At 41.0% G+C, this 27771-nt stretch overlaps 2 protein-coding genes across 5 annotated transcripts in view; both read right to left on the bottom strand.

The window, feature by feature from the left end:
• Nucleotides 1-27771, bottom strand: part of Rps10l6 (ribosomal protein S10-like 6) — a 489065-nt gene that overhangs the window by 317037 nt on the left and 144257 nt on the right. The window lies entirely within an intron of this gene.
• The window catches only part of Gpr137c (G protein-coupled receptor 137C), a 66396-nt gene that overhangs the window by 12263 nt on the left and 26362 nt on the right, over nucleotides 1-27771 (bottom strand). For 2 of the 4 annotated variants that reach the window (XM_039093254.2, NM_001134541.4), the window contains exon 3: nucleotides 27070-27298. The exons of 1 other annotated variant lie outside the window; for it this stretch is intronic. In XM_039093254.2, the coding sequence (XP_038949182.1) occupies nucleotides 27070-27298 (229 nt within the window). Of the gene's footprint in view, nucleotides 1-882; nucleotides 1602-27069; nucleotides 27299-27771 lie in introns of those variants that run through there. One more of the 4 variants, XM_063274203.1, reaches the window with a different exon arrangement.

The following is a 27771-nucleotide window of genomic DNA, read 5'->3' as shown; positions in this document are numbered from 1 at the left end:
CAGACACACCAGAAGAGGGCATCAGATCTCCTTACAGATGGTTGTGAGCCACCATGTGGTTACTGGGAATTGAACTCAGGACCTGTGGAAGAGCAGTCAGTGCTCTTAACCACTCAGCCATCTCTTGGTCTGTTTTCTTTTTTCTTTTTTTTTCTTTTTTTTCTTTCTTTTTTTTTTTTTTCGGAGCTGGGGACCAAACCCAGGGCTTTGCGCTTGCTAGGCAAGGGCTCTACACTGAGCTAAATCCCCAACCCCTCTTGGTCTGTTTTCTAAATGTCATACTATATCCATACTTAGGTCTCTCTGTATATAAACATGCTTATGTTATGGCTATGTTCTTTATTTTTGAGTCTGTGTGCCCTCACTTATTAATATTATGCATTCTAAGTCCATCTATTTTCTTATGAATTTCATTTTTTACTGCCAAATAATATTTCGTTTTGTGAATAAACCACAGTCTCATGATCACATTTCATATGCGGACAGACATCTGGATTGGTTCCATTTCCTTGGTAAAATATATTTATTCCAACACCCATAAACATGAGTGTAAAATGGTGTTGTCTGGGTATATGCCCAGGAGTAGATTAGTTTGGTTATGTGGCAGTTCTATTTTAATATTTTAAGGGAACTCCAAACTGATCTCTATGTATTAATTTGCACCTCCACCAGCAGTCACTAAGGATTCCTATTCTTCCACATTCTCTCCAGCATTCGTTGGCAGATTTCTGATGCTAGCCATTCTGACTAGAATATCATATCAGGTTAATTTGCCTTTTCCTGATGTCCAGGGATGTCGAATACTTTAAAATGGTTTTGGGTCTTCCTTTTCTCTCTCTTTCCCTCTTTTCTTCCCTCCCTCACTCCCTCCCTTAAAAAAAAAAAGATTTATTTATTTATATGTAAGTACATTGTAGCTGTCTTCAGACACACCAGAAGAGGGCATCGGATCCCATTACAGATGGTTGTGAGCCACATCATGTGGTTGCTGGGAATTGAACTCAGGACCTCTGGAAGAGCAGTCAGTGCTTTTAACCACTGAGCCATGTCTCCAGCCCCGCCTCCCTCCCTTTTTTAAAACTTACATTTCATTAGCCTATTTGTGGATTGGCAGTTTTATTTCCTAGTACTTGGTTTCTGCACTGCTTTGTAAATTCTGGGCATTGGCCCCATTTGAAGTCTAGCTGGTGAAAAATTCCACCCATTCTCTGGGTTGCAGCCCACAGTGTGGACAGTTTCCTTTGCTGTGCAGAAACTTTTAAATTTCAGTTGTTGAACCTGGCGCTCCCTCCTGTGCTCCCGAGATTCTGTTCCGGATGCCCTTCCCTACCCCAGTGTCTTCTGAAAAGCAGTCCCTGTTTCTCCCAACAGTTTTATCCTCTCGGGTTTTAGAACATCTTCTTGACAGGACTGAACCCGTATTCACTTGTGCAGTTTTGCCAGCACCGTTTATTGAGTGGAACGTCTCCTCCACTGTGAGGTATTGCCTTGTTTGTCAGAAGTTGGCCGCAGCTTTGTTACTCTGTTTCCAGGCTGTCAATTCCGATCCGACGGTTGGCTTGTCTGTTCTTAGGCCAACAGCACGTTCCTAATCCATGTACCTTTTGAATACATTTCACAACCGTAAGTCAGAAATATCTCTCCTTTTCAGTTTTACTTTCTACACCATTCAATACAGTATCCATTAGCTGTACATGGGTACTTAAGTTTACATGAAATGCTCCTGTCTTCACCGGGTAAGTACCCAGCAGTCATCTACGGTCACGAACCGTAATGAAGACTACAACTACAGAAAACCGTCATCGTCCTCCAAAATTATAGACCCCTCCACTATTTTATTTTAGGTTCTTTGCTTTTTCACACAAATTTTGAGATCAACTTACTTAAAGAAATTATAAGCCCAGGAGGCCTGCTTCAACTTGGGACACTCAACTAAGATCCCCACACCCAGCCCTCTTACCCCCAGCCCGCCCCAGCAAGCCCAGCGGCTTTGAGTTCTGCCCTATGGGAGCTCCATCTTCCTTCTAGTACACACCTCCACCTGTAATCTGTGACCAGTACCCTCTCCCCACCCCACAGCTCTGCCTGCTTCCCAGGAGGCCTGCTCTAACCTGGGACACCCAGGGACTGACTACCAGGCCAGCAAACCAGGGACAACAAGATGGCAAAAGGGAAGCACAAGGACATGATCAACAGAAGCCAGTGCAATGTGCAGCCATCAGAGCCTAGCTCTTGACCTTAAATCTCATCTCATGAAGACGATAGAGGCCTTTAAAGAGGATACAAAGAAATCTCTTAAAGAAATACAGGAAAACAATCAAACAGGTGAACGAAATGTATAAAATGGCCCAAGACCAAAAATGGAAACAGAATCAATAAAGAAAACACAAATGGAGGCAACTCTGGAGGTGGAAAACCTAGGAAAGAGAATGGGGAAGAGAAGATAAATTATTTTATCAAGAAAATGGAACAAATATAAATGTCCATCTGCAAGTGTCACCAACAGAACACAAGAGATAGGAGAGAGAGTCTCAGGCGTAGAAGATACCACAGAAGAAATTGATACATTGATCAATGAAATGCCAAATGTAAAAAAGGTTTCTGGCTCAAAACGTCCAGGGAATTTGAGACTCCATGAAAAGGCCAAACCTAGGAACATTCAGGTGACCGCACATGCTGGCAAGGATGTAGAGAAAGAGGAACACTCCTCCATTGCTGGTGGGACCTCATGAAACTGAAAAGTTTCTGTAAGGCAAAGGACACTGTCAACAGGACGAAACGGTAGCTTTCAAGTTGGGAAAAGATTGATTTCCAGGTGGTTGTGGAAAATTTGATCTTTGCCATTCTGATTGGTGTGAGGTGGAATCTCAGGGTTGTTTTGATTTGCATTTCTCTGGTGACTAAGGATGTTGAACATTTCTTGAAGTGCTTCTCACCCACCAGATTCCTCGGTTGAGAATTCTCTGCTAAGCTCTGTACCCGATTTTTCACTTGGCTTGGGAATGGGGTACAGAGTTTTGGTATGTGGTGAGAGAAATGTTCTGGGAATGGATATAGAGGATGACTGTGTAACACTCTGAATGAACCTAAGGGTGATGGCTACGCATTTAAGAGTGGTTAACATGATACAATGTGGCCTCAGGAGATGGCTCAGTAACATACTTGCTGCCTAAGCCCAGCAATCTACCTTCAGACTTCTGTGGGCCAGCTAGCTTGGTGTGTGCAGAGGCAGACGATAAAGAGGGTGGGTCTGACCCAGAGGAAGGCAAGTGCTGACAGCAAAAGGAGCCTTCGTGTCTCCACATGTGGTGAACCTCACACATGTCTGCACTCACACACGAAGGAGTTCTCACACAAATACGCATACATGTATCACACACACACAAAACACTTTCAAAAGTGTTTAAAAGAGAAAAATTAAGGAATGTTGTCCTCAACATACAGCTGCCCTACAAAGGAAAGCTGTTAAGAAACATGAAGTGTCGGAGAGCTATCTGAGCCAATGAGATTCCTTCAATCTACCTCAAAGGAACAGCATAAAACTGTTAGTGAGAAACAAAAAGATAACGGCGGCTATCTTTCGATAGGTCTTATAAAATTTAAGGGTTTACCTTTTATGTCTTCTGCAACAGAACATGGTTTTGAACAGTACCATGGTCCAACTTAAGCTGCAGCATCTTTTTGAGACCAATCATTCAGAGCTTAAAGCAAAAGGAATCGGAAATTTAAATGCAGGCAGGATGAATGCTTTAAATGGCAAATACTGTTTTTATAATTTTCCCTGTAAATGAAGATCCAATAAAAATTGTTTTAAGGTCACAAATGAAAATTGTTTTATGGTGATTCTACCCTTATGTACCATGCATTTCTGGTTAACATTAAAAATTCCTCATTTTGGAAAACTCATAGTGCTGAGTGCCTGCAGAAAGAAACAGGAAAGAGCATATGTCAGCAGCTTGACAGCACACCTAAAAGCTCTAGAACAAAAAGAAGCAAATACACCAAGGAGGAGTAGAAGGCAGGAAATAATCAAACTCAGAGCTGAAATCAACCAAGTAGAAACAAAAAGGACCATAGAAAGAATCAACAGAACCAAAAGTTGGTTCTTTGAGAAAATCAACAAGATAGATAAACCCTTAGCCAGACTAATGAGAGGACACAGAGAGTGTGTCCAAATTAACAAAATCAGAAATGAAAAGGGAGACATAACTACAGATTCAGAGGAAATTAAAAAAATCATCAGATCTTACTATAAAAGCCTATATTCAACAAAACTTGAAAATCTGCAGGAAATGGACAATTTCCTAGACAGATACCAGGTACCGAAGTTAAATCAGGAACAGATAAACCAGTTAAACAACCCCATAACTCCTAAGGAAATAGAAGCAGTCATTAAAGGTCTCCCAACCAAAAAGAGCCCAGGTCCAGACGGGTTTAGTGCAGAATTCTATCAGACCTTCATAGAAGACCTCGTACCAATACTATCCAAACAATTCCACAAAATTGAAACAGACGTAGCGCTACCAAATTCCTTCTATGAAGCCACAATTACTCTTATACATAAACCACACAAAGACCCAACAAAGAAAGAGAACTTCAGACCAATTTCCCTTATGAATATCGACGCAAAAATACTCAATAAAATTCTGGCAAACCGAATCCAAGAGCACATCAAAACAATCATCCACCATGATCAAGTAGGCTTCATCCAGGCATGCAGGATGGTTTAATATACGGAAAACCATCAACGTGATCCATTATATAAACAAACTGAAAGAACAAAACCACATGATCATTTCATTAGATGCTGAGAAAGCATTTGACAAAATTCAACACCCCTTCATGATAAAAGTCCTGGAAAGAATAGGAATTCAAGGCCCATACCTAAACATAGTAAAAGCCATATACAGCAAACCAGTTGCTAACATTAAACTAAATGGAGAGAAACTTGAAGCAATTCCACTAAAATCAGGGACTAGACAAGGCTGCCCACTCTCTCCCTACTTATTCAATATAGTTCTTGAAGTTCTAGCCAGAGCAATCAGACAACAAAAGGAGGTCAAGGGGAGACAGATCGGAAAAGAAGTCAAAATATCACTATTTGCAGATGATATGATAGTATATTTAAGTGATCCCAAAAGTTCCACCAGAGAACTACTAAAGCTGATAAACAACTTCAGCAAAGTGGCTGGGTATAAAATTAACTCAAATAAATCAGTAGCCTTCCTCTACACAAAAGAGAAACAAGCCGAGAAAGAAATTAGGGAAACGACACCCTTTATAATAGACCCAAATAATATAAAGTACCTCGGTGTGACTTTAACCAAGCAAGTAAAAGATCTGTACAATAAGAACTTCAAGACACTGAGGAAAGAAATTGAAGAAGACCTCAGAAGATGGAAAGATCTCCCATGCTCATGGATTGGCAGGATTAATATAGTAAAAATGGCCATTTTACCAGAAGCGATCTACAGATTCAATGCAATCCCCATCAAAATACCAATCCAATTCTTCAAAGAGTTAGACAGAACAATTTGCAAATTCATCTGGAATAACAAAAAACCCAGGATAGCTAAAACTATCCTCAACAATAAAAGGACTTCAGGGGGAATCACTATCCCTGAACTCAAGCAGTATTACAGAGCAATAGTGATAAAAACTGCATGGTATTGGTACAGAGACAGACAGATAGACCAATGGAATAGAATTGAAGACCCAGAAATGAACCCACACACCTATGGGCACTTGATTTTTGACAAAGGAGCCAAAACCATCAAATGGAAAAAAGATAGCATTTTCAGCAAATGGTGCTGGTTCAACTGGAGGTCAACATGTAGAAGAATGCAGATCGATCCATGCTTATCACCCTGCACAAAGCTTAAGTCCAAGTGGATCAAGGACCTCCACATCAAACCAGATACACTCAAACTAATAGAAGAAAAACTAGGGAAGCATCTGGAACACATGGGCACTGGAAAAAATTTCCTGAACAAAACACCAATGGCTTATGCTCTAAGATCAAGAATCAACAAATGGGATCTCATAAAACTGCAAAGCTTCTGTAAGGCAAAGGACACTGTGGTTAGGACAAAACGGCAACCAACAGATTGGGAAAAGATCTTTACCAATCCTACAACAGATAGAGGCCTTATATCCAAAATATACAAAGAACTCAAGAAGTTAGACCGCAGGGAGACAAATAACCCTATTAAAAAATGGGGTTCAGAGCTAAACAAACAATTCACAGCTGAGGAATACCGAATGGCTGAGAAACACCTAAAGAAATGTTCAACATCTTTAGTCATAAGGGAAATGCAAATCAAAACAACCCTGAGATTTCACCTCACACCAGTGAGAATGGCTAAGATCAAAAACTCAGGTGACAGCAGATGCTGGCGAGGATGCGGAGAAAGAGGAACACTCCTCCATTGTTGGTGGGATTGCAGACTGGTAAAACCATTCTGGAAATCAGTCTGGAGGTTCCTCAGAAAATTGGACATTGAACTGCCTGAGGATCCAGCTATACCTCTCTTGGGCATATACCCAAAAGATGCCCCAACATATAAAAAGACACGTGCTCCACTATGTTCATCGCAGCCTTATTTATAATAGCCAGAAGCTGGAAAGAACCCAGATGCCCTTCAACAGAGGGATGGATACAGAAAATGTGGTACATCTACACAATGGAATATTACTCAGCTATCAAAAACAATGACTTTATGAAATTCGCAGGCAAGTGGTCAGAACTGGAAAATATCATCCTGAGTGAGGTAACCCAATCACAGAAAAACACACATGGTATGCACTCATTGATAAGTGGCTATTAGCCCAAATGCTTGAATTACCCTAGATGCCTAGAACAAACGAAACTCAAGACGGATGATCAAAATGTGAATGCTTCACTCCTTTAAAAGGGGAACAAGTATACCCTTGGCAGGGAATAGAGAGGCAAAGATTAAAACAGACACAGAAGGAACACCCATTCAGAGCCTGCCCCACATGTGGCCCATGCATATACAGCCATCCAATTAGACAAGATGGATGAAGCAAAGAAGTGCAGGCCGACAGGAGCCGGATGTAGATCTCTCCCGAGAGACACAGCCAGAATACAGCAAACACAGAGGCGTATGCCAGCAGCAAACCACTGAATTGAGAATAGGACCCCCGTTGAAGGAATCAGAGAAAGAACTGGAAGAGCTTGAAGGGGCTTGAGACCCCATATGTACAACAATGCCAAGCAACCAGAGCTTCCAGGGACTAAGCCACTACCTAAAGACTATACATGGACTGACCCTGGACTCTGACCTCATAGGTAGCAATGAATATCCTAGTAAGAGCACCAGTGGAAGGGGAAGCCCTGGGTCCTGCTAAGACTGAACCCCCAGTGAACTAGATTGTTGGGGGGAGGGCGGCAAGGGGGGGAGGATGGGGAGGGAAACACCCATAAAGAAGGGGAGGTGGGAGGGGGATGTTTGCCCGGAAACCGGGAAAGGGAATAACACTCGAAATGTATATAAGAAATACTCAAGTTAATAAAAAAAAAATAAATAAAAAAAATAAAATGCGGGGCTGGGGGTTTAGCTCAGTGGTAGAGCGCTTACCTAGGAAGCACAAGGCCCTGGGTTCGATCCCTAGCTCCGAAAAAAAAAAAAAAAAAAGAACCAAAAAAAAAAAATGCTTTGGTGAGTTGCATAAAAAAAAAAAAAATTCCTCATTTTTTTGAGGTGGCATCTCACGGAGCCCAGGTTGGTCTCAAACGCTCTTTGAAGCTAAGGCTGGCTCAGAACTCCTGATTTTACCTCAGCCTCCCAAGAGCCAGGATTTTTGGTAAGCACCACTCTAATACATTGATGAAACAATAAAAATATTTAAACCTTGACCCTAGAGGACTTGTTTATTTAATAATCCAGGTCGGGGTTGGAGATTTAGCTTAGTGGTAGAGCGCTTGCCTAGCAAGGGCAAGGCCCTGGGTTCGATCCCCAGCTCCAAAAAAAAGAAAAGAAAAAAAAATAATCCAGGTCATAGGATGGTCTGTGCCCCTAAAGCACTTCATTTTCACATGGAAATACTGGTGGAGAAAACCACTTGCATGATTAATTGATTCGGAAATGGAAATAACCACTTTTTTTTTTTTTTAAATAGGACAGTACTTTTTACTTGTCAGACAACTTTAGCGGGCAAACAGTGGCCATTCAGACTTGGTATGAGGTTGTATTTTTTATAATGCATGCAAAACAAGCCTATACCTTTAAATAAAACAGTTACCGATTAAATGAGATTGGAGCTATCAAGTGAAAGTTAGGTTCTGGGAAATTATACACACTTGCTTCCACGTGTCATATTTTCTATAAACAAGGGTTTGGTGGTGAGATGGCGAGAGACTGACATGTGTGATTTGGGACTCAACTTTATGAAATACATTTTTTGTATGTAGTATTTAATTTTTAAAAAAATTTATTCGTTCACTTTACAGCTCAATACCAGCCCCTCTTCTTCACCCAGAACCCCTCCACGCGAGTCCTCCCTCTATTCTACCTTCTCTCTGGTGTCACCCTGACCCCTTCCCTCCAGCACACCAAGTCACTGTTGGACTAGGTACATCCTCTCCTGCTGAGGCCAGACAAGGCAGCCTGGTCAGGCAGGCAGGCAACAGACTCAGGGACAGCCCCCTGTTCCCGTTGTTGGGGCGGGAGAGCTGCATGAAGACCAAGCTGCTCTTCTGCCAAATACAACATTTTGAAGATCGGTGACAACTTTTATTCCAAACGATCAAAGCAGAATTTCATAAAAATTTTCCAAGTATAAAATAGAGTAATAAAAAGTCACTCGTTGCTTTAGATTCTTCATGGTAACGTTTCGGGAAGTGCCACTTCTGAGTTTTGTTATAGTGCTATAGAAAACATCCACAATTACCTGAAAAAGTTAAAGTTCTCTATTTTCTAAGTACGTAATTGTGTAAAGCTAGGTTTTTTTGAATTTATTTCAATCTGAATAATAATATATCCTAGCACAGTGCATAAAGGTTCAGACATGAAAGCCCAGATTCTACCAAGTCAGACACTAAGGAGACTTGAATTGTACAGCATATCAATCTGCTAATTTTTAAAATAGAACATAATTACTCATAAAGATTATAGATTTTATATGTAATTCTTTTGTTTATCAATGAATTAACAGCTTACTATTTTAATCTTTAGCATGTTCTATGGTAATAGGAACATATTACAAAGCTCCCTGAGAACCCTGTTAGTATTTAGAACTCTAATTGTCTCAAGATCAGTTTGAGAACCATCGTTCTAAATATTATAATGTATACCCTTAGCTTTCTATAGTCTCCTATCATCCATTGTTGGTATAGATAACATATTGAGAACATGACCTATTACATGCACATATTTAAACCTCACATTCTATATTTTTAAAACTGAAGGAGTTCTGTTTATCTGCATATTAACCATGGCGTTCTTCAAAGATCTGAATTCAAGTCGCTTCGTTTTTCTACAGAGTATAGAATGTTCTTAGCATTTCATGTGATCCAGGTATGCCCACTGGTTTCCCTTCATGTGAATAAATTTACTTCTTTGCTGTATTTCAAGAATATTTCAAGCTGGGTGTGGTGGTGCGTACCTTTAACACCAATAATTGGAAGGCAGAGGCAGGAAGACATCTGAGTTCAAGGTCAGCCTGGTGTATATAAAGAGTTTCAGGAAAGCCAGTGCTACATAGGAATACCCTGTCTCCAACCAAACAACGACATCACCAGAAAGCGTGTTTCACAACAGCGGTAGATCTCAGAGTTGACCATTTTCCTTCCAGGATTTGATGTGACCCTGCCGCTGGCTTCCTTTATCAGTGTAAGTGAGCACCACTTACATCCCTGTTCCTGACATGTGATGACCCATTTTTCCCTACAACTGATTTAAGGAACATGACTGCAGAGCGCTCAGACATTTTCTGATGTATGTCCTGGGCAAATCAAAGTTGATGTGGATTTTCTTGAAATGATAAATCTGTTTTATGACAAAATTGGAAAGTGTAAGTCATTTCTGCAAATGCTTTGTCCAACTCCATTTTTTTCTCTTTTCCTTTGGTTACTCTAAATACTCACAAGTAGGTCTGTGCGTGTTTCTTTCTGTGTTTCCCTCACCATCCCTTGTTCTTTGGTTGGTTAACTTCCACGGTTTTAATCTTGAAGTACACTGACTCTTTCTAACGCAGTCCAAGTGGCTTGTTAAGTTTTAGGATTTCTATTTGTTTTTATAGTCTATGTTTTTCTTAAGAATTCCTATTTAATCAAAATGTGCTCTCCTTTATACCCTTGAGTACACAATACCATTTTTGACAAATCCAAGATCTAAGTCTTCTTGCGTCTTTAACTCCTTTGACTGCTTTCTGAGCACGAGTTACGTCTTCCGCTTCTTCATGTAGCTATTAACTTTAGATTGTGAGCACGGTGAAAGACACGGTTTGAGGAGTTGACATTCTGTTATACTCCTCTAAAAATGACTATGCTACCAAACCATAAAATGTTTGTTAGATTTGATCTCAAGCTGTTGTTTCCCATGCTAGATATGAGCTGAGTTCTCAGTCTAACTTCTTTATCATTCCTCTACAGTCGAGACTATCTTGACCGTATCTGGTGCTAAACAAACATATGGCATACAATATAACCAGAACATGGTGTTTCTTCTATGAGGCTGTTTTCATCCCCAAGCTCCCAGTTAGTTTCTACCTGTAATAGTATGAGATTTGCATTTTCTGATTTTTCAAGCTCCCCCGGGGTATGAGTAAGACTAGAAGAGTACAAAGCAGGAAGCTGGTTCAGTACCATATTCTTCTAAGTGTTACTTCCCAGTCCCTTCAGTGCTTTTGATATATTGTCTTAGAGATCATCATTCTATCCAGTAGGGGCAATTTGTTCACTATCAGAAGCAGAGAGCTGCACATAGTTTTTTTTTAAAGCCTCACAAATTAAAAGGCCATGCTAAGCATTAAAAATGAGAAAAACATTTTCAACAAATTTAAAAATGGGTTTTAACAATTCTAAATCCCTGATAGTTTCAGAAACAATTTCATGCTGTTAAAACACAGTGAAGTGTAGCCTTTGATCCCCATGACCCTGACACTGCAGCCTGGATGGCTTTTATTGGGTAGAACTTCTGATTACAGAAAAATCAGTTCTGATAAGGAGGGCCATAGAGTATAAAAGAACGAGGGGAAAAAAAACCCACTTGAGCATTGAGGTCACAGTGTTCTTTTACCTAAGCTACGTCATACTGTATAAACCAGCATTTTTCCAGGCTGTCCTTTGCTCTGAGAGGGTCCATCTTGCAAACGGCATCTGACTGCAGTAGGAACAGAGCTGCAGAAGTAGACCACCTCTGCACTTGGCTGTGCACATCAACAATGCCACCCACCATGAACCACTCGAGAGGCACAGACTGAAAAATAACAACCTTAAAAGTACAAAGGACATCAGCCAGTAAACTTACCAAGGTAAACTGTACCCACATTAGCACATAGGTATATTTGAGTTATATGAGGAAAACTAGGCCTGAGAACTCATGAATGCACTAGACCAAGGAAGGAAGCAACACCTTCCAGACCCTATTGAGTAGGGGACACCTAACACTGACATGACAGTAGTTCCTACCAGCCTGTCATCTGACCACGAAATGTGTGCACCGTGAGACCAAAGGCAGACTCCAGACCATCACCGAAGCTTTAGCCCACCACTGAAATGGCCTATTCCAGCTTCAGACTGCTGTCAGTTTGTCTGTCTAGAGAAGTCATAAAAATTATGGATAATACTTTACCTGTGTGGTGCTAGGGATGACAAATGCATCTGTGAAGTATTCCGTACTTTTGAATCTTAGAGCAAAGTCACTCTGGAGAGTGTTAGGCACACAAGGTTTAAAAAAAGAAGGGAACACTTAAGAATGTCAACAAGATCCATGCATAGTGGAACATGCCTTTAATCCCAACACTCAGGAGGCAGAGGCAGGCTGATTTCTGAGTTCAAGACCAACCCAATTTACAAAGGGAGTTTCAGGACAGCCAGGGATACACAGAGAAACTGTGTCTCAAAAACCCAATAACAACAATAACAAAAACAACAACAAACAAACAAACAACCCCCAAACTGTCAACAAAAAGTACTAAGGAAACTAAATTATTAGACACAATGTAATCTTTCATACACATCAACTCATAAAAATCAGTGAGGAACAGTACATAAGAATAAAACGGTCCTCCCTTCCAGTCGGCACTTTAACTGGAGCAGATCATCATGTCTGCCCCTCTCAGTGCACCCCCATCTGCAGATCTTCCAGGAGATAACACCAGAGATAATCAGATGGTGAGAGGCAAGAGTAAGAATATAAGCAGCAGAAGCCAATGTACTTTGGCTTCATCCATCGGGATCCACCTCTCCCACCACAGCATACCTTGGATAACCAACACACTTGAAAAGCATGACAATGACCTAAAATCCTATCTCAGGAAGATAAATAGAGACTTTTAAGGTATAAATAACTCATGAAAGAAATACAGGAAAACACAGGCAAACAGGTGGAAGCCCTTTAAGAGGAAACAAATAGGGGCTGGGGATTTAGCTCAGTGGTAGAGCGCTTACCTAGGAAGCGCAAGGCCCTGGGTTCGGTCCCCAGCTCTGAAAAAAAGAACCAAAAAAAAAAAAGGGGGGGGGGAACAAATAAACTCCTTAAATAAATACAGGTAAAGGAATTGAAGAAAGAAGTCCAAGACCTAAACATGGAAGTGGAAACAATAAAGAAATTACAAATGGCAGCAACCCCAGAAATGGAAAAATCTAGGGAAGAGTTACAGATGCAAGCATTACTAACAGAATACAAGAGATAGAAGAGAGAATCTCAGGCATAGAAGATGCTATAGAAGATATTGACACAATGGTCAACGAAAATACAAAGCATAAATTGCTCCTAAACTAAAACATCCAGTAAATACAGGACACAATGGAAAGACCAAATGTAAGAACAATAAAGAATAGAAGAGAGCAAAGATTCCCAGCTCAAAGGACCAGAAAACATTTCAGCAAAACATAGAAGAAAACTTCCCTAACCTAAAGAAAGAGATGGCAATAAATATACAAGAACCTACAGAACACCAAACAGATTGGACTTGAAAAGAAAATCTTTCTATCACATAATAATCAAAACACTAAATGCACAGAAGAAAGAAAATTAAAAGCCGTAAGGGGAAAACATAAAGGCAGACCTACCAGAATTATACTGGACTTCTAAACCGAGACTCTAAAAGCCAGAAGTTCCTGTATAGATGTCATGCAGACCCAAATAGAACACAAATGTCAGCCCAGACTACTATACCTAGCAAAACTCCCAATCATCATAAATGAAGAAACCAAAATATTCCATGTCAAAACCAAATTTAGAAAATATATATCTACTAATCCAGCCCTAAAGAGGATTCTAGAAGGAAAACTCCAATACAAGGTGGGTGTTTACACCAGAAAAAAAACCCAAAACATTAATCATCTTCCAACAAATCCAAAAGGAGAGAATCACACACACATAATACCACCTCCAACAACAAACATAACAGGAACTAACAATCATCTGTCCTTAACATCTCTCAATACAATAGACTCAATTCCCAAATAAAAAGACAGAAGTTAACAGACTGGACACACAGGCAGAATCCAGCATTTTGCTGCATACAAGAAACACACCTCAATGACCAAGAAAGACACTACCTCAGAGTAAAAGACTGAAAAAAGTTTTCTAAGCAAATGGTCCTAAGAAACAAGCTAGAGTTGCCATTCTAATATCCAATAAAACAGACCTTCAACCGAAATCTATAAAAAGAAATGGGGAAGGACACTTTATATTCACCAAAGGAAAAATCCACCAAGAGGAATTCCCAATTCTGAACACCCCAAATGCAACGGCACCCACACTCATAAAAGAAACTTCACTAAAGCTCAAAGGACACACTGAACCTTACACAATAATAGTGGGAAACTTCAACACCCCACTCTACCAATGGACTGGTCAGAAACACTCAACAGAGACACAGTGAAACTAATAGAAGTTATGGACCAAATGGATTTAACACACACACACACACACACACACACACACACACACACACACACACACACACATATTTTTCTTCTTAGCACCTCATGGTACCTTATGCAAAATCGACCATATAATTGGTCATGAAACAATCCTCGACAGATACAAGAAGATTGAAATAATCCCATGCATCCTATCAGATCACCATGAACTAAGGCTGTTCTTCAGTAACAACAAAAAGGACGGAAAGCCCACATACACTTGGAAGTTGAACAATGCTCTACTCAATGATCACTTGATCAAGGAAGTAGTAAAGAAGGAAATTAAAGACTTTTTAGAATTTAATGACAATGAAGGCACAACATACCGAAACTTATGAGATACAATGAAAGCAGTGTTGAGGAGAAAATCTGTAATACTAAGTGCCCTCATAAAGAAACTGGAGAGATTCTATACTAGCAACTTAACAGCACAACTGAGAGCTATACAACAAAAAGAAGCCAACATACCCAAGGGGAGTAGATGGCAGGAAATAATCAAACCCAGGGCAGAAATCAACTAGTTAGAAACAAAGGGAACAATACTAAGAATCAACAAAACCAAAAGCTGATTCTTTGAGAAAATCAACAAGACAGATAAACCCTTGGCCAAACTAACTAAAGGACACAGAGACAGCATCCAAATTAACAAAATCCGAAATGAAAAGGGAGACATGACAAGAGAAACTGAGGAAATTCAAAATGTCATCAGATTTTACTACAACAGCCTTTACTCAACAAAACTGGAAACCTAGATGAAATGGATGACTTTCTGGACAGATACCATGTACCAAACTTAATCAAGAGCAGTAAACTATCTAAACAGTCCCATAACCTCTAAGGAAATAGAAGGACTTATTAAAAACCTCCCAACCAAAAATGAGCCCAGGACCAGATAGTTTTAGTGCCGAATTCTACCAGACCTTCAAAGAAGAGCCAATACCAACACTCACCAAGCTATTCCATACAACAGAAACAGAAGGACACTACCTAACTCATTCTGTGAAGGCAAAGTTTCTCTGCTACCTAAACCATGCACAGATTCAAAAGAGAAAGAGAACTTCAGACTAATTTCGCTTATGAATATTGATGTGAAAATACTCAATAAAATCCTAGGAAACCAAATCCAAGACCATATCAAAACCATCATTCACTATGATCAAATTGGCTCTATACCAGGGATGCAGGAATGTTTCAACATATGAAAATCTATTAACGTAATCCACTACAGAATCCAGTATAGAATACATAGGATACAATTTACAGAACTGAAGAAGTTTAAGTCCTTCAATCCCACTTAGAAGGGAAAGAATAATCATGGGAGGCAGAGGGAGAGAGTGGGTAGGATAAAAGGGAGAAAGGTTCAGGTATGGGTGTGGGGCAGGAGAGAAGTCCAGAGGGCCAGCAGAATGAGTAGAGATATGTAGCCTTGGGGGGTGGGAGTTGGGGGAATCCTCTAGAAAGTACCAGAGACCTGGGAAGTGAGGGACTCTCAGGACTCAATGGGAGGGACCTTAGATCAAATGCCCAACTGTGGGGAGAGTGAATTGGAAGAGTCCACCTCCAGTGGATAGACAGGGCCTCACGTGGAGGGATGAGGTTATCAACCCACAGTCACAATTTCTCACTCAGAATTGTTCCTATATAAAAGAACTTCAGAGACAAAAATGGAGAAGAGACTGAGGGAAAGGTAGTCCAGTGACTGGCCCGACTTGGGATCCAGCTCATGGCAAGGCACCAAGGCCTGACACGATTGCTGATGCTACAATGTTCTTACAGACAGGGGCCTAGATGGCTGTCCTCTGAGAGGTCCAATAAGCAGCTGACTGAGACAGATACAGATACTTATAGATATAAGATACAGATACAGATACTTCTCCATTTTTGTCTCTGAAGTTCTTTTATATAGGAACAATTCTGAGTGAGAAATTGTGACTGTGGGTTGATAACCTCATCCCTCCACGTGAGGCCCTGTCTATCCACTGGAGGTGGACTCTTCCAATTCACTCTCCCCACAGTTGGGCATTTGATCTAAGGTCCCTCCCATTGAGTCCTGAGAGTCCCTCACTTCCCAGGTCTCTGGTACTTTCTAGATAGCCATAGGACTGAAGTCAGGGACCCCTACAGTTGAATTAGGGGAAGGATGGAGAAGCTGAAGAAGTGGGTGACCCATAGGAAGACCAGCATTCTCAACTAACCCAGACCCTTGGGAGCTCCCAGACACTGAGCCACCAACCAGGCAGCACATATGTGCTGGCCCAAGGCTGACACCTATATAGCAGATGAGTGCCTGGTCTGGCCTCAGTGGAAAATGATGCATCTAATCCTCAAGACACTTGAGCCTCCAGGGAGGGAGGAGGTCTGGTGGAGGTGGTGGGGAGCATCCTCTCAGAGGATGAGGAATGGGATGAGAAACTGTGGGAGGAAGGACTGGGAGCAGGGGCTATGGCTGGATTGTAAATTAAAAAAAAAAAAGAATAAAGTGGCACACACTAAGTTACTGAGAGGAGAGATCTAGTAGAGATCTTTATTCCCCCTTTAAGTGTCATTCTTCCTTTTGAATTTAATTAAATATATAGGATCCTTTCCCAGATACGTTTTGCCATTATTTTCAGATTTCCTAAATCCTCCTTCAAGGGGTTGGAAAGATGGTTCCTTTGTTAAGAGTACTGACTGCTCTTCCAGAGGACGCAGGTTTGATTCCGAGGACACACATGACACATGTAACTTCACTTCTGTGAGAGCTCTCTCTTCTGGGGTCCATGGGGTCTATGCATGTGGTACATGCATCCAGGTAAAACACCCACACAGAAAAGAAAAATATATGAATCTCAGCGACAGCAACAACAGCAACAACAACAACAGCAACAACAACAGCAACAATAATAACAGCAACAACAATAGCAACAACAGTAGCAACAACAACAGCAACAATAGCAGCAACAACAGCAGCAACAATAACCACAGCAACAATAACAACAGCAACAACAACAACAGCAACAACAGCAACAGCAACAACAGCAACAGCAACAGCAACAGTAGCAGCAACAACAACAGCAGCAACAACAGCAGCAACAATAGCAGCAACAATAACCACAGCAACAACAACAACAGCAACAACAATGACAGCAACAACAGCAACAACAACAACAGCAACAACAACAGCAACAGTAGCAGCAACAACAACAGCAGCAACGACAGCAACAACAGCAACAACAACAACAGCAACAACAGCACACTCACTCCTTCAAGCTAGATCACCTTCTGTTACAAGCACAAAGCTAACATTTGAATACTTTCTAAGTTATACACTATATTATTATTCATGAACATTTTCATTGAGTTCTGACCACAAACTTGTGAGGTAGTTAGTGAGGTACTCAGCCTCACTAGAACCCAGGAGATCAACATTATCTTATCTCTACCACACTTTTTTTTTTAAATTAACTTATAAGTAACAGTTATTTCTGTATGGGTTCCCACAAACTTCCCCTCTGGTTGATCCTTTCTCCCTTGCCTCCCCATCTCCCTACCATCGTTTCCTGTCATACCCTTTCACTATATATATTCTTCTTTTGTCTCCTTCCACTCTTCCCCTAGGACCTCTTCTCCAGTCACACAAATCCCTTCTCAGTTTCTAGGCCTTTACCCACATTTTCTCCCATCTGGATTAGTATATTTCATAGTTAAAGGCTAGGATGTTCATCTGAGAAATACTGTATTTTCCTTCTGAGGTTTAGGTACCACACTTAAACTGTTTTCCAATTCCTTCCATCCGCTTGAAAATTCATACATTTGTGTATATGTATATTTTTAGTATTTATCTACCTGCTGATGGACATATAGGCTAATCTTATTTCCTTGCTATGGTGAACAGAGCAATCCTGAACAGGAATGGACAAGTGTCTCTGTGGTAGGATGTGGCATCCTTTGGGAACATGCCCAGAAGTGATACTATTGGGTCATATGGTGTATGTGTTAGTTCTTGAGAAGCCTCCACACTGGTTAGCACAATGAAGCCTTCACTCACACCAGCAGTGCATAAAGGTTCCCCTTTCCCTACATCCTCTGTGGCATTTGTTTGCCATTTGCTTTCTTGATCTTTGCCATTCTTATTAAATGAGAAGGATAGATGACTCTCAAGGTAGTTTTAATTTGTATTTCTCTAATGGCCAGAGATGTCCAATGCTCAAAACGTATTGGCCACTTTTATTTCTTCTTTTGCAAACTATCTGTTCAGGTCATTGGTCCACTCACCGACCTTAGTTTTGTTTCTCTGGTATTTAATTCTCGCTGTTTTTATACATTCCAGATATTAAACCCATGTCTTGGGTATCCCATTCTGTAGGCTGCTTGTTTTCTCGGCTGATCGTTTTTCTGTGCAGAAGTGTTTAATTTCATACAGTCCCCTTTGTCAATTCTTGGTGCTTTTTCCTCTGTAGGTTGGCTCTACTCAGAGATCTGTGGCCTGTCCTTTCATTCTGAAGTGTTTCCCTTATGTTTCCTATGGTAGTTTCCAGGTCTCTGGTTTTAAATTAAGGATCCATTCTGTACTGACTTTGGTGCAGGGTAAAAAAAAAAATGGGATCTAACTTCATTCTATAGGTGGCTATTCAGTTTTGCCAGGTTGTTTCTTTTTTAGTGTATTTAAGAAATAATTTTGTCAAAAGTTAGCCGTCCACATATATACAGTTTATGTCTGGATCTTCTTTAATAACCCATTGGTCTACATGTCTGCTTTTATTCCTGAAGCATAGTATCTTTATCACTGTGGCTCTGTAGTGTAATTTGAGGTTAGGGAATGTGATGGATCTGCTTGTGCTCTTTCTGCCTAGCTCTGTCCACTTGTTCTTCTGTGTTTCCAAATTGATTCCTCTGTTTCTGTGAAGAATGTCGTTGGAACTGCGGTGACACTTCTGAATCAGTAGACTCATTTTTGGTAGTGTAGTTACTTTCAGTGTCAACTCTGCCATCCAGGAGTACAGCAAATTTTGTTTCCGTTTTTTTTTTTAACTTTGTAATTATATTTATGTACAGAAAACTTTAGTGTACATTTAACCCAGCTTAGTGGCGAGTTCTTTAGCCTTTGCCTTTTCCAACTTGGCAATGCGAGCCACAAACTTAGGACCCAGGACGTTGCCTCCCCAGTGGTGGCGGATCTCGTCATATCTGTCATTATAATTGGTCCTAATAGTTTCCACCAGCTTAGCCAGAGCACCCTTGTCTTCCGAGTTCACCTGTGTGAAGGCAACAGTGGTGCACGTCTTCCTGTGGACCAGGCGCCCCAGCCTGGCCTTCCCCTTGATGATGCAGTAGGGCACCCCCATCTTTCGACATAGGGCAGGCAGGAAAACCACCAGCTCAATGGGGTCTACATCATGGGCAATCACCACCAGCTGAGCCTTCTTGTTCTCCACCGAGGTGGTGACTGTATTGACCCCTGCTCAGAGGACAGACAGGTGGTCTCTTAATTGGGACATCCCCTTTGCCAGCAGCCTCTGCTTCTTCTCCTGCTTTGTCTCTGGCCTGTACTTGTGGGCGAGCTTAAGGAGTTGAGTCGCTGTTTGCCTGTCCAGGGCCTGGGTGAACTGGTTGATGGCAGGAGGTACTTTGAGCCGCTTATAGAGGATGGCTCTTTGCCGCTGCAGCCTGATGTAGCGGGGCCATTTGACAAAGCGCGTGAGATCTCTTTTGGGCTGGATGTCCTGCCCAATGCCGAAGTTCTTAGGCCTTTTCTCAAACAAAGGATTGACCACCTTTTTGGCCTCTTGTTTCTTGACCACGGCGGGGGCCGGGGTCACCTTCTTCCCCTTGGCCTTCTTTCCTTTGGGCATCTTGCTCGGCTGGAGGAGAGAGCTGTTTCCGTTTTTTTATTTTATTTTATTTTTGTCGTGTATTATCTTCACTTTCCTTTTTCAGTGCCTCAAAGTCTTCAGTGTAGACATCTTTCACTTCCTTCACTAGGAGTATTACAAGGTATTTTTTCTTTGAGGCTATCGTTAAAAAAAGGGGGGGGGGTTGGGGATTTAGCTCAGTGGTACAGCGCTTGCCTAGGAAGCACAAGGCCCTGGGTTCGGTCCCCAGCTCCGGGGGGAAAAAAAGGGGGGGGTACATGCTTTTGCTGACTCAGCACTCTGACGTGCACACAGAAGCTATTGATTCTTTGCGCTGTGAAGGGATCCATCAGGGAAGACAAAGATATTTAAGCTCAGAGACTATTAATTGCCCAAGGTCACACTTAGGCAAGACCAGATGAATGGGGTTTATATCCCTTTTCTCTCCATCTCAAGTTTCTCCTTCTAGTTCCTAAGGAGAACTAAGGTCTTTCTGTAGTAATTAAAAAAAAAAAAGCCAAACATATCCAAGGAGGAAATATAACATACTCAAAGGTATATCCTATTTTATTTTAAATTTACATCTCTATAGATGGAAATAATCGGAAGCCACAGAGGTGCACGGAGGCTAAAAACGTGCATAAGAATACGTTTGTGGGTAGAGAAGAATGAGGAGAAACAAGACAGTGGAAAAGCCAGAGCAGAAGTCCATACAGTAAGGTCTTAACATTGATAGGGGCTGGCTACATGTTTGCTTCTGAATGTGAGACATGCTGGCCCGAGGAAGGAATTTTAATCAGTGACTTTTTTTTTTCCTTTTTGGTGTTAAAAATGAAAAAGAGCCTGTTCTTGAGGATTCTTGGTCTTCACCGTCAACATCCCAACTCTGTAAGCACACACTGATGATTTTAGTATAAGACTTTCTTTAAGGCTGGGGATTTAGCTCAGTGGAAGAGCGCTTACCTAGGAAGCGCAAGGCCCTGGGTTCGGTCCCCAGCTCCGAAAAAAAGAACCAAAAAAAAAAAAAAACTTTCTTTAAATGTTTTCAAATATTTATTTACTTACTAATACACACGTTCTTAAGCACATACACCACTGCATGGGAATGGAAGTCAGAGGTCACCTTGTGGGAACTGACTCTCTCTTCCCACTGTGTGGATGTGGGGATCAAACTCAGGCTGTCGGACTCGGTGCCAAGTACCCATTGGCTGGGCCATCTAGCACTCATCGGAATGAAGCCTTTCTATTTTTGTTTGTGTGTCTGTAGGCGTATGTGAATCTATACCACATGTATGTGTAGCTATCCACGGAGGTCAGAAAGGTCACAGGTCTCCTGGAGCTGGTTCTGAACAGTGACATGGAACTGAGGACGAAACTCGGGAGCTCGAGAGTGGCCTCTGGAGCTGCTAGAACAAACCTTTCTTATAAGAAAAAAAACTTGGGGGTTGGGGATTTAGCTCAGTGGTAGAGCACTTGCCTAGCAAGCTCAAGGCCCTGGGTTCAGTCCCCAGCTCCAAAAAAAAGAAAGAAGAAAAAAAAAAAAAAGAAAAAAAACTTAAGTATCTTGATGTAGGCCAAGGCCTGGTATCTCTTCACAGCCTAGGACAGAAAAAGACAACTAATCCAGGGTATTACTCAGGCTTAGTTCAAAACTATAGTGATCTAGATAGAGCTGAGCACAAAATACATTTTAGAAGGTGAGAGAGACTGTACACCCTTTAGGTCATATTTCTGACGGACAAACTTGTGAATCTAGGAGGTGAGAATCTATTCTGACAACACCCTAGAATACAGAAACTTCAGGTCAGAGTCACCTTGATGGAAAAGCAAGCAGAGGGTAAAACTGGTTACTTTTTATGGAGTTGAGGAGGCCTGAAGATGGATGACAGAAATCTGATTTTCAAATTTCTTGAGGTGAGCTGATAGAGACAATGTGTAATCAACACTGACTTGTAAGTCGGTGTGCAGTGCATGAGACGTGGCTGAAATCTAAACCTAAATTTTTTTTGTTTTTAAATATTTATTTTTTTAAATTGTGTGTGTGTGTGCGCGCGCGCGTGTGTGTGTATGTGTGTGTGTATGTGTGTGTATGTATCTGTGTATGTGTATGTGTGTATGTGTGTGTATGTATCTGTGTATGTGTGTGTGTATGTGTGTATGTGTGTGTGTATGTGTGTGTATGTGTGTACGTGTGTGTACGTGTGTGTGCATGTGTGTATGTGTACGTGTGTGTATGTGTGTGTATGTGTGTATGTGTGTGTATGTGCGTGCGTGTGTGTGTATGTGTGTATGTGTGTGTGTGTGTGCATGTGTGTGTGTGTGAGTGTGTGTGTGTGTGTGTGTGTGTACACATGGGTTCAGATGTTTATGGAGAGGAGAGGCCTTGAATCCTTCTGGAGCTTGAGTTGTGAACTACCTGACATGGGTTCTCAGAATCAAACTCTGTTCTCCTACACGAGCAGCCTGCCTTCTTAACCACTGCATCGTCTCCCTTGTCTCTCCTTGTTTTTGTTAAGTAAGCAGTGTGAGTTACAATATTACAAAATTAAATGGTTATGGGAAACATCAAAACAGTTCTTGAGGAAATGCACTGTTCTACCTGCATTCGTTTATAAAAGAACGATTTTTATAGTTTATGTAAGCACATGCACGTAGAACAAGGTGGCAGCCTTAAGTATGTAAGAAAGCAGACAAACAAAGGAAGACAATGAAGGCACAGAAGTAAATGACCCAGATTCTAGGTAACTAATATTTTCTTATAGCAGAGCCCTATTACATACATACATAGGTTAGGCTGGCCTCAAACTAGCAGATCCATCTGCACCCGTACCCAAAGTGCTGGGATTAAAGATGTGCTACCATTCCTGGCTCTCAGTAACCACTGTTTTAAAAGCAAGTAAAACTCCTCTTTGAAAAAGAGAACCAAACCACAGTACCACTATGGCTGCTTGACATATAAATTAAGCACTAAAAAAAGTAAACATGAAAGACTCTTAAATGCCTTCCCTGTAAAGGGAGTTAGAGATGCAATTGCTAAAACCTTTAGTCTAATTCTGTGAAGACAAGTAATGATTTAGAAGTTGATATTTAAAAAAAAATGACTTCAAGGGCTATCAGAAAAGTTAAATTTTGATATATAATAAAATGTTATATAGTCAGTCATGCTTTTTAATAAAACAAAGTTCTTTACTGGGGTGTAGTAAAGAAGGAGGGCATAAAGTTATATTAACTCCTGGTTCTAAATATAAATATCACGGTAACATTATGGCTGCTTGTTTGTTTCAGTGCTGGAGATGAAACCCAAGGCCTTGTGTACTGAGCAAGCTCCTTGCCGCTGAGCTGCATATGCAGTCATTGTCACTTCCTTTAAAACTGTGGAATTATATTCCTCTTTCGTACTGCCAAGGTTTTTTTTCTTCATCTTTATTAAATTGGGTATTTCGTATTTACATTTCAATTGTTATTCCCTTTCCTGGTTTCTGGGCCAACATCCCCCTAACCCCTCCCCCTCCCCTTCCCTATGGGTGTTCCTCTCCCCATCCTCCCCCCATTACCGCCCTCCCCCAACAATCACGATCACTGGGGGTTCAGTCTTGGCAGGACCAAGGGCTTCCCCTTCCACTGGTGCTCTTACTAGGCTATTCATTGCTACCTATGCAGTTGGAGCCCAGGGTCAGTCCATGTATAGTCTTTGGGTAGTGGTATTGCCAAGTTTTATCAGTCAGCCTGGAGACTGCTGACCTGGTGGGAATAAACTATGCTAATGAACAATACCAGGGGAAGCTGAAACAAACAAACAAACATACCAACAAAACCTCTCTCCAAACTTACCTAAAAGGTTTGTTCAAGCTTTCTAAGAAGCCCCCTATAAGCTATGCCAAAGCACAAAGATAAAGATGAGAACAGCTAACGTTTCTATTTCCAGTGCCAGATTAGATGTGTTGATTCCCCACATAATACTGGTTTATCTTTATTGCACTGCTAGGGAGACAGTTACGGAGAGGTTAAATTATGTGTTGGTAAAAGCCAGGCACTCTGATCCTAGAACTTCAATTGTTCCTCAGTTAACTGTCTTACCCATGCTAATTCATGGGGCAAATGCGTTCACATTCTGAAGCCTCAAGAAGATACAGAGGGGGAAGTGTGGCCTTGCTTTACTTAGAATCCACATCTGTGTATATGCAGTATGTGTACACAAATGGTAGCTCACAGAAAGTGACAAGAGCTCTCAGACACACAATTTCAGGACAAGTCAGATAGTCATCTCGTCTAGGTTTGGTTGTGGAGACTGGAGGCGGAGACCGGATGGAGGTCTTCAAGGCTGAGGAAGAGAGGGACAGGCAGAGAGCACTAGGAAGGGGGTTGGCAATTCTGGATGATGCAGCTCAGGGTAGTGGAGGCAGGAGGCATATCTCGTGCCATTTGAAAATGGTTTGGCTGAGAGATTAGTATCTCACTGTCTGTAAAGGAAGAGAACTAGAAAGAGGAAAGTAAAAGAGACTGAACCTTAAGAAAACACTCTTGGGTCTGTCGGGGAGACTGATGTGAAACTGGCAGTGGTGGGTTGATAGGCCTTGGTTGACTGTTGTAGGTGTTGGTTGACAGAAGTAGCCAGTGCTGTTTATTGTTCCAGGAGTGTAAAAAAAAAACATGCAAATGAGCCACGTGATCGTACAGGGGGAAGTAAAAGCAAGATGCAGCACTGCCTGAACACAGCAGAGGTTCCTCAGGGAAATGACTTTGAAGTCATGTCTAAAGATTTATAAAGCTCTATTTATCGATCATCTATCTATCTATCTATCTATCTATCTATCTATCTATCTATCTATCTGAATGTGGTTGTCATCCTGAGAATGCAAAATTGTCTGTTCTTTCAGAACACACATGCATATATGTGTATATGCATTTACACACACCTACATACGTATATACACATCCCAACATCCACATTATCTACAAGCTCGTACTCAATGCCACACATATATTGCGATAAAATAACCTCTATCCAGTGACACTGTCAGTTATCAACGTTAGAAACTTCCATGGCTTTTCATGAGTGGCTTAACGTTTACTTATTTTTCAAAACAAGAAAAAGAAGAAACAAGGCATGACTGTTTCAAGTGTCACGTGGACTTCATCATATAGGTAAAATATCACCTCTAATCCGTCACACAAACAAGATTTTATCTCCATGATATAGTACTCCGCTAACCCAAGTGCATGCACACATTATCTGGTAAGAATGTTTTATGGCAGTACTACTGCTCTTATTGGACAAAATAATATTAAGTTCTCTCTACAGCGTTATGCTTTTTTCTATTTAGAACAAGCCTTGGCTTTTATTACTTAAAAAAGCTTCATGTTTAATCACTTCCTGACTCCATGCCTGCATCTTCAACACTTTCACGATTTTCTGCTCCCCAGAAGCAGACCCTGTCTCAGATAACACAGCACACGTGGAGCCAGCAGAAGCCGTGCTGAGGTGCTTCTGTGTTTTAGACAACCTCATGGGGACTTTAGGTTTTAATAGCATGAAACCCTTGAGGTCTGTCTTGGGCACACATCGTGTGTATTTTGGTGCTTTCCAACTTTGGTATAAAGGTAAACAATACTATCGAGGGGTTCGAGACAGCCTAGTTTTGTTACGGCCTATACTGTAGGAAAGCCGGTGAGCGTGTGTTGAATGCTGGTCCATCCTGAGTGCTTCCAGGCACTGTCCCGCGAGGAGGCTGAGATATGGTTGCCTCATTCAAACTAGTTCTGGTTTACTTCATTTCGCTAGCCTCTAATGCAGAGTCACAGAAAAATACCTAGTTGTTTAGGAAGATCTGAAATTTGGACTGGAGCTTAGCTGTTGAAGTCTAAGGCTCACAACCAATTTGAACATTTTTTAATTGCTACAACTTTTTTTTCATGTTAAAAATGAGACTGCTAATTGTGTTCGCAGGCTTTGCCACGCCGCCTCTCCCTTGCTGAGCTCCAGTTGAAGGAGGAGGGGGGGTGGTAAGTGAGGAGGTGCCCATAGCATGGCTCGCACAAGGCGGACTGCCCGCAAACCCAGTGGTGGTAAAGCACCCAGGAAACAACTGGCTACGAAAGCAGCTCTCAAGAGTGCGCCCTCTACTGGACGGGTGAAGAAACTTCATCCTTACAGGCCTGGTACAGTGGCTCTCCGTGAAATCAGACATTGTCAGAAGTTCCCTACACTTCTGATTCCCAAGCTCCCCTTTCAGCAAGAAATGGCTCAGGACTTCAAAACAGATCTGCGCTTCCGGAGTGCAGCGATTGGTGCTTTGCAGGAGGCAAGTGAGACCTATCTGGTTGGCCGTTTTGAAGATACCAACCTGTGTGCTAGCCATGTCAAATGTGTAACAATTATGCCAAAAGACATCCAGCTAGCCCGCCGCATACGCGCAGAATGTGCTTAAGAGTCCACTATGAGGGGAAACATTTCATTCTCAAAAAAACCTTTTTCCTCTTCTTCCTGTTATGTAGTTCTGAATGTTAGATATTTTTTTTTAAGTCTATGATTGCGAGTGGAAACCTAGGGGACAGAATCAGGTATTGGCAGTTTCTTCACATTGTATGTGAGTTTTGAATATAAATGCAAGATGTAAAGCATTGAGGTAAGCAAAATGTTTCAGTGTACACATCTCAACAGTTCAACTTTTAACAATTATAAATAAACCTGTTAAAAATTTCTGCACAATGCCAGCATTTGGATTTTTTAAAAAATAAGTAAATTTCTTATTGACGGCAACTAAATTGTGTTTGTAGCATTTTATCATACAGTGGATTCCATCCACTCAGTATACTTTTCTAATGGAGTTGTCCTATACGCAAGTACATGTTTTTAATGTTGTCTGTCTTCTGTACTGTTCCTGTAAGTTTGCTATTAAAATACATTAAACTATAGAAAAAAATGAGACTGCTCTCCAGAGTACTCTTTTAAAAAGCAATAAAAATTCCCCATTAAAACCTTCAGGCGGGGTTGGGGATTTAGCTCAGTGGTAGAGCGCTTGCCTAGCAAGCAGAAGGCCCTGGGTTCGGTCCCCAGCTCCAAAAAAAAAAAAGAAAAAAGAAAAAAAAAAACCTTCAGGCATATTTAAGAACTATACTTACCTTTGATTCGAGGTAGACATTTGCTGATGACATTTTTGTAATTTTGCATATGTAACTAACTAAAGAGATGGCACAGAGAATAAACAAGCTATCGTTAACCAGTGCTCGAACAAACACAGTCCATTTCAATTGATTTTCGGGGACATCTCCGTGGACTAGCATTGCACAGGTCAAGTTCACTGCTAAGAAGAGAAGGCTTGCCAGAATAAAGCCCAAATGCAGTAGAATTCTGAAAGAAAAAAAGGTTGTTTGACGTTCATAAACTGTTGCGAAATTAGTGTTATTTCAGGGATAAGAATTTTTTCAGCTTAAAATGCTTATAATTTCATTAAACACAAATTTAATAATCTCCCATAGTTACTTGGCATGTCGGCCACTATGAACTTAGCATATGAACTATTTCAAAATGTACAGACTCTAAATCATTACCTTATAAATAATCTGATGTATAAAACCAAATATTGACCTGTGTAGTTGAAAAAAACCATTGAACCATCTTAACACCACTATGGGGAAATCATGATTTTTTCTTCATTTTTATAAATACCGATATATATATATATATATATATATATATATATATATATATATATATCGGCATATACATATATATATGCATTTGCATTGGCCTTCCTATTCTAATAACTGTCAGGTTCTTAAAATTTATGTAGGGAATTGATATGCTGTGCCTAATTAATTCGT

Source organism: Rattus norvegicus, chromosome 15, assembly GCF_036323735.1.
Source record: "Rattus norvegicus strain BN/NHsdMcwi chromosome 15, GRCr8, whole genome shotgun sequence".
Lineage (NCBI taxonomy): Eukaryota > Metazoa > Chordata > Mammalia > Rodentia > Muridae > Rattus > Rattus norvegicus.
Note: the sequence above shows the minus strand (reverse complement) of the source record. Positions and strands in the feature narration are given on the sequence as shown.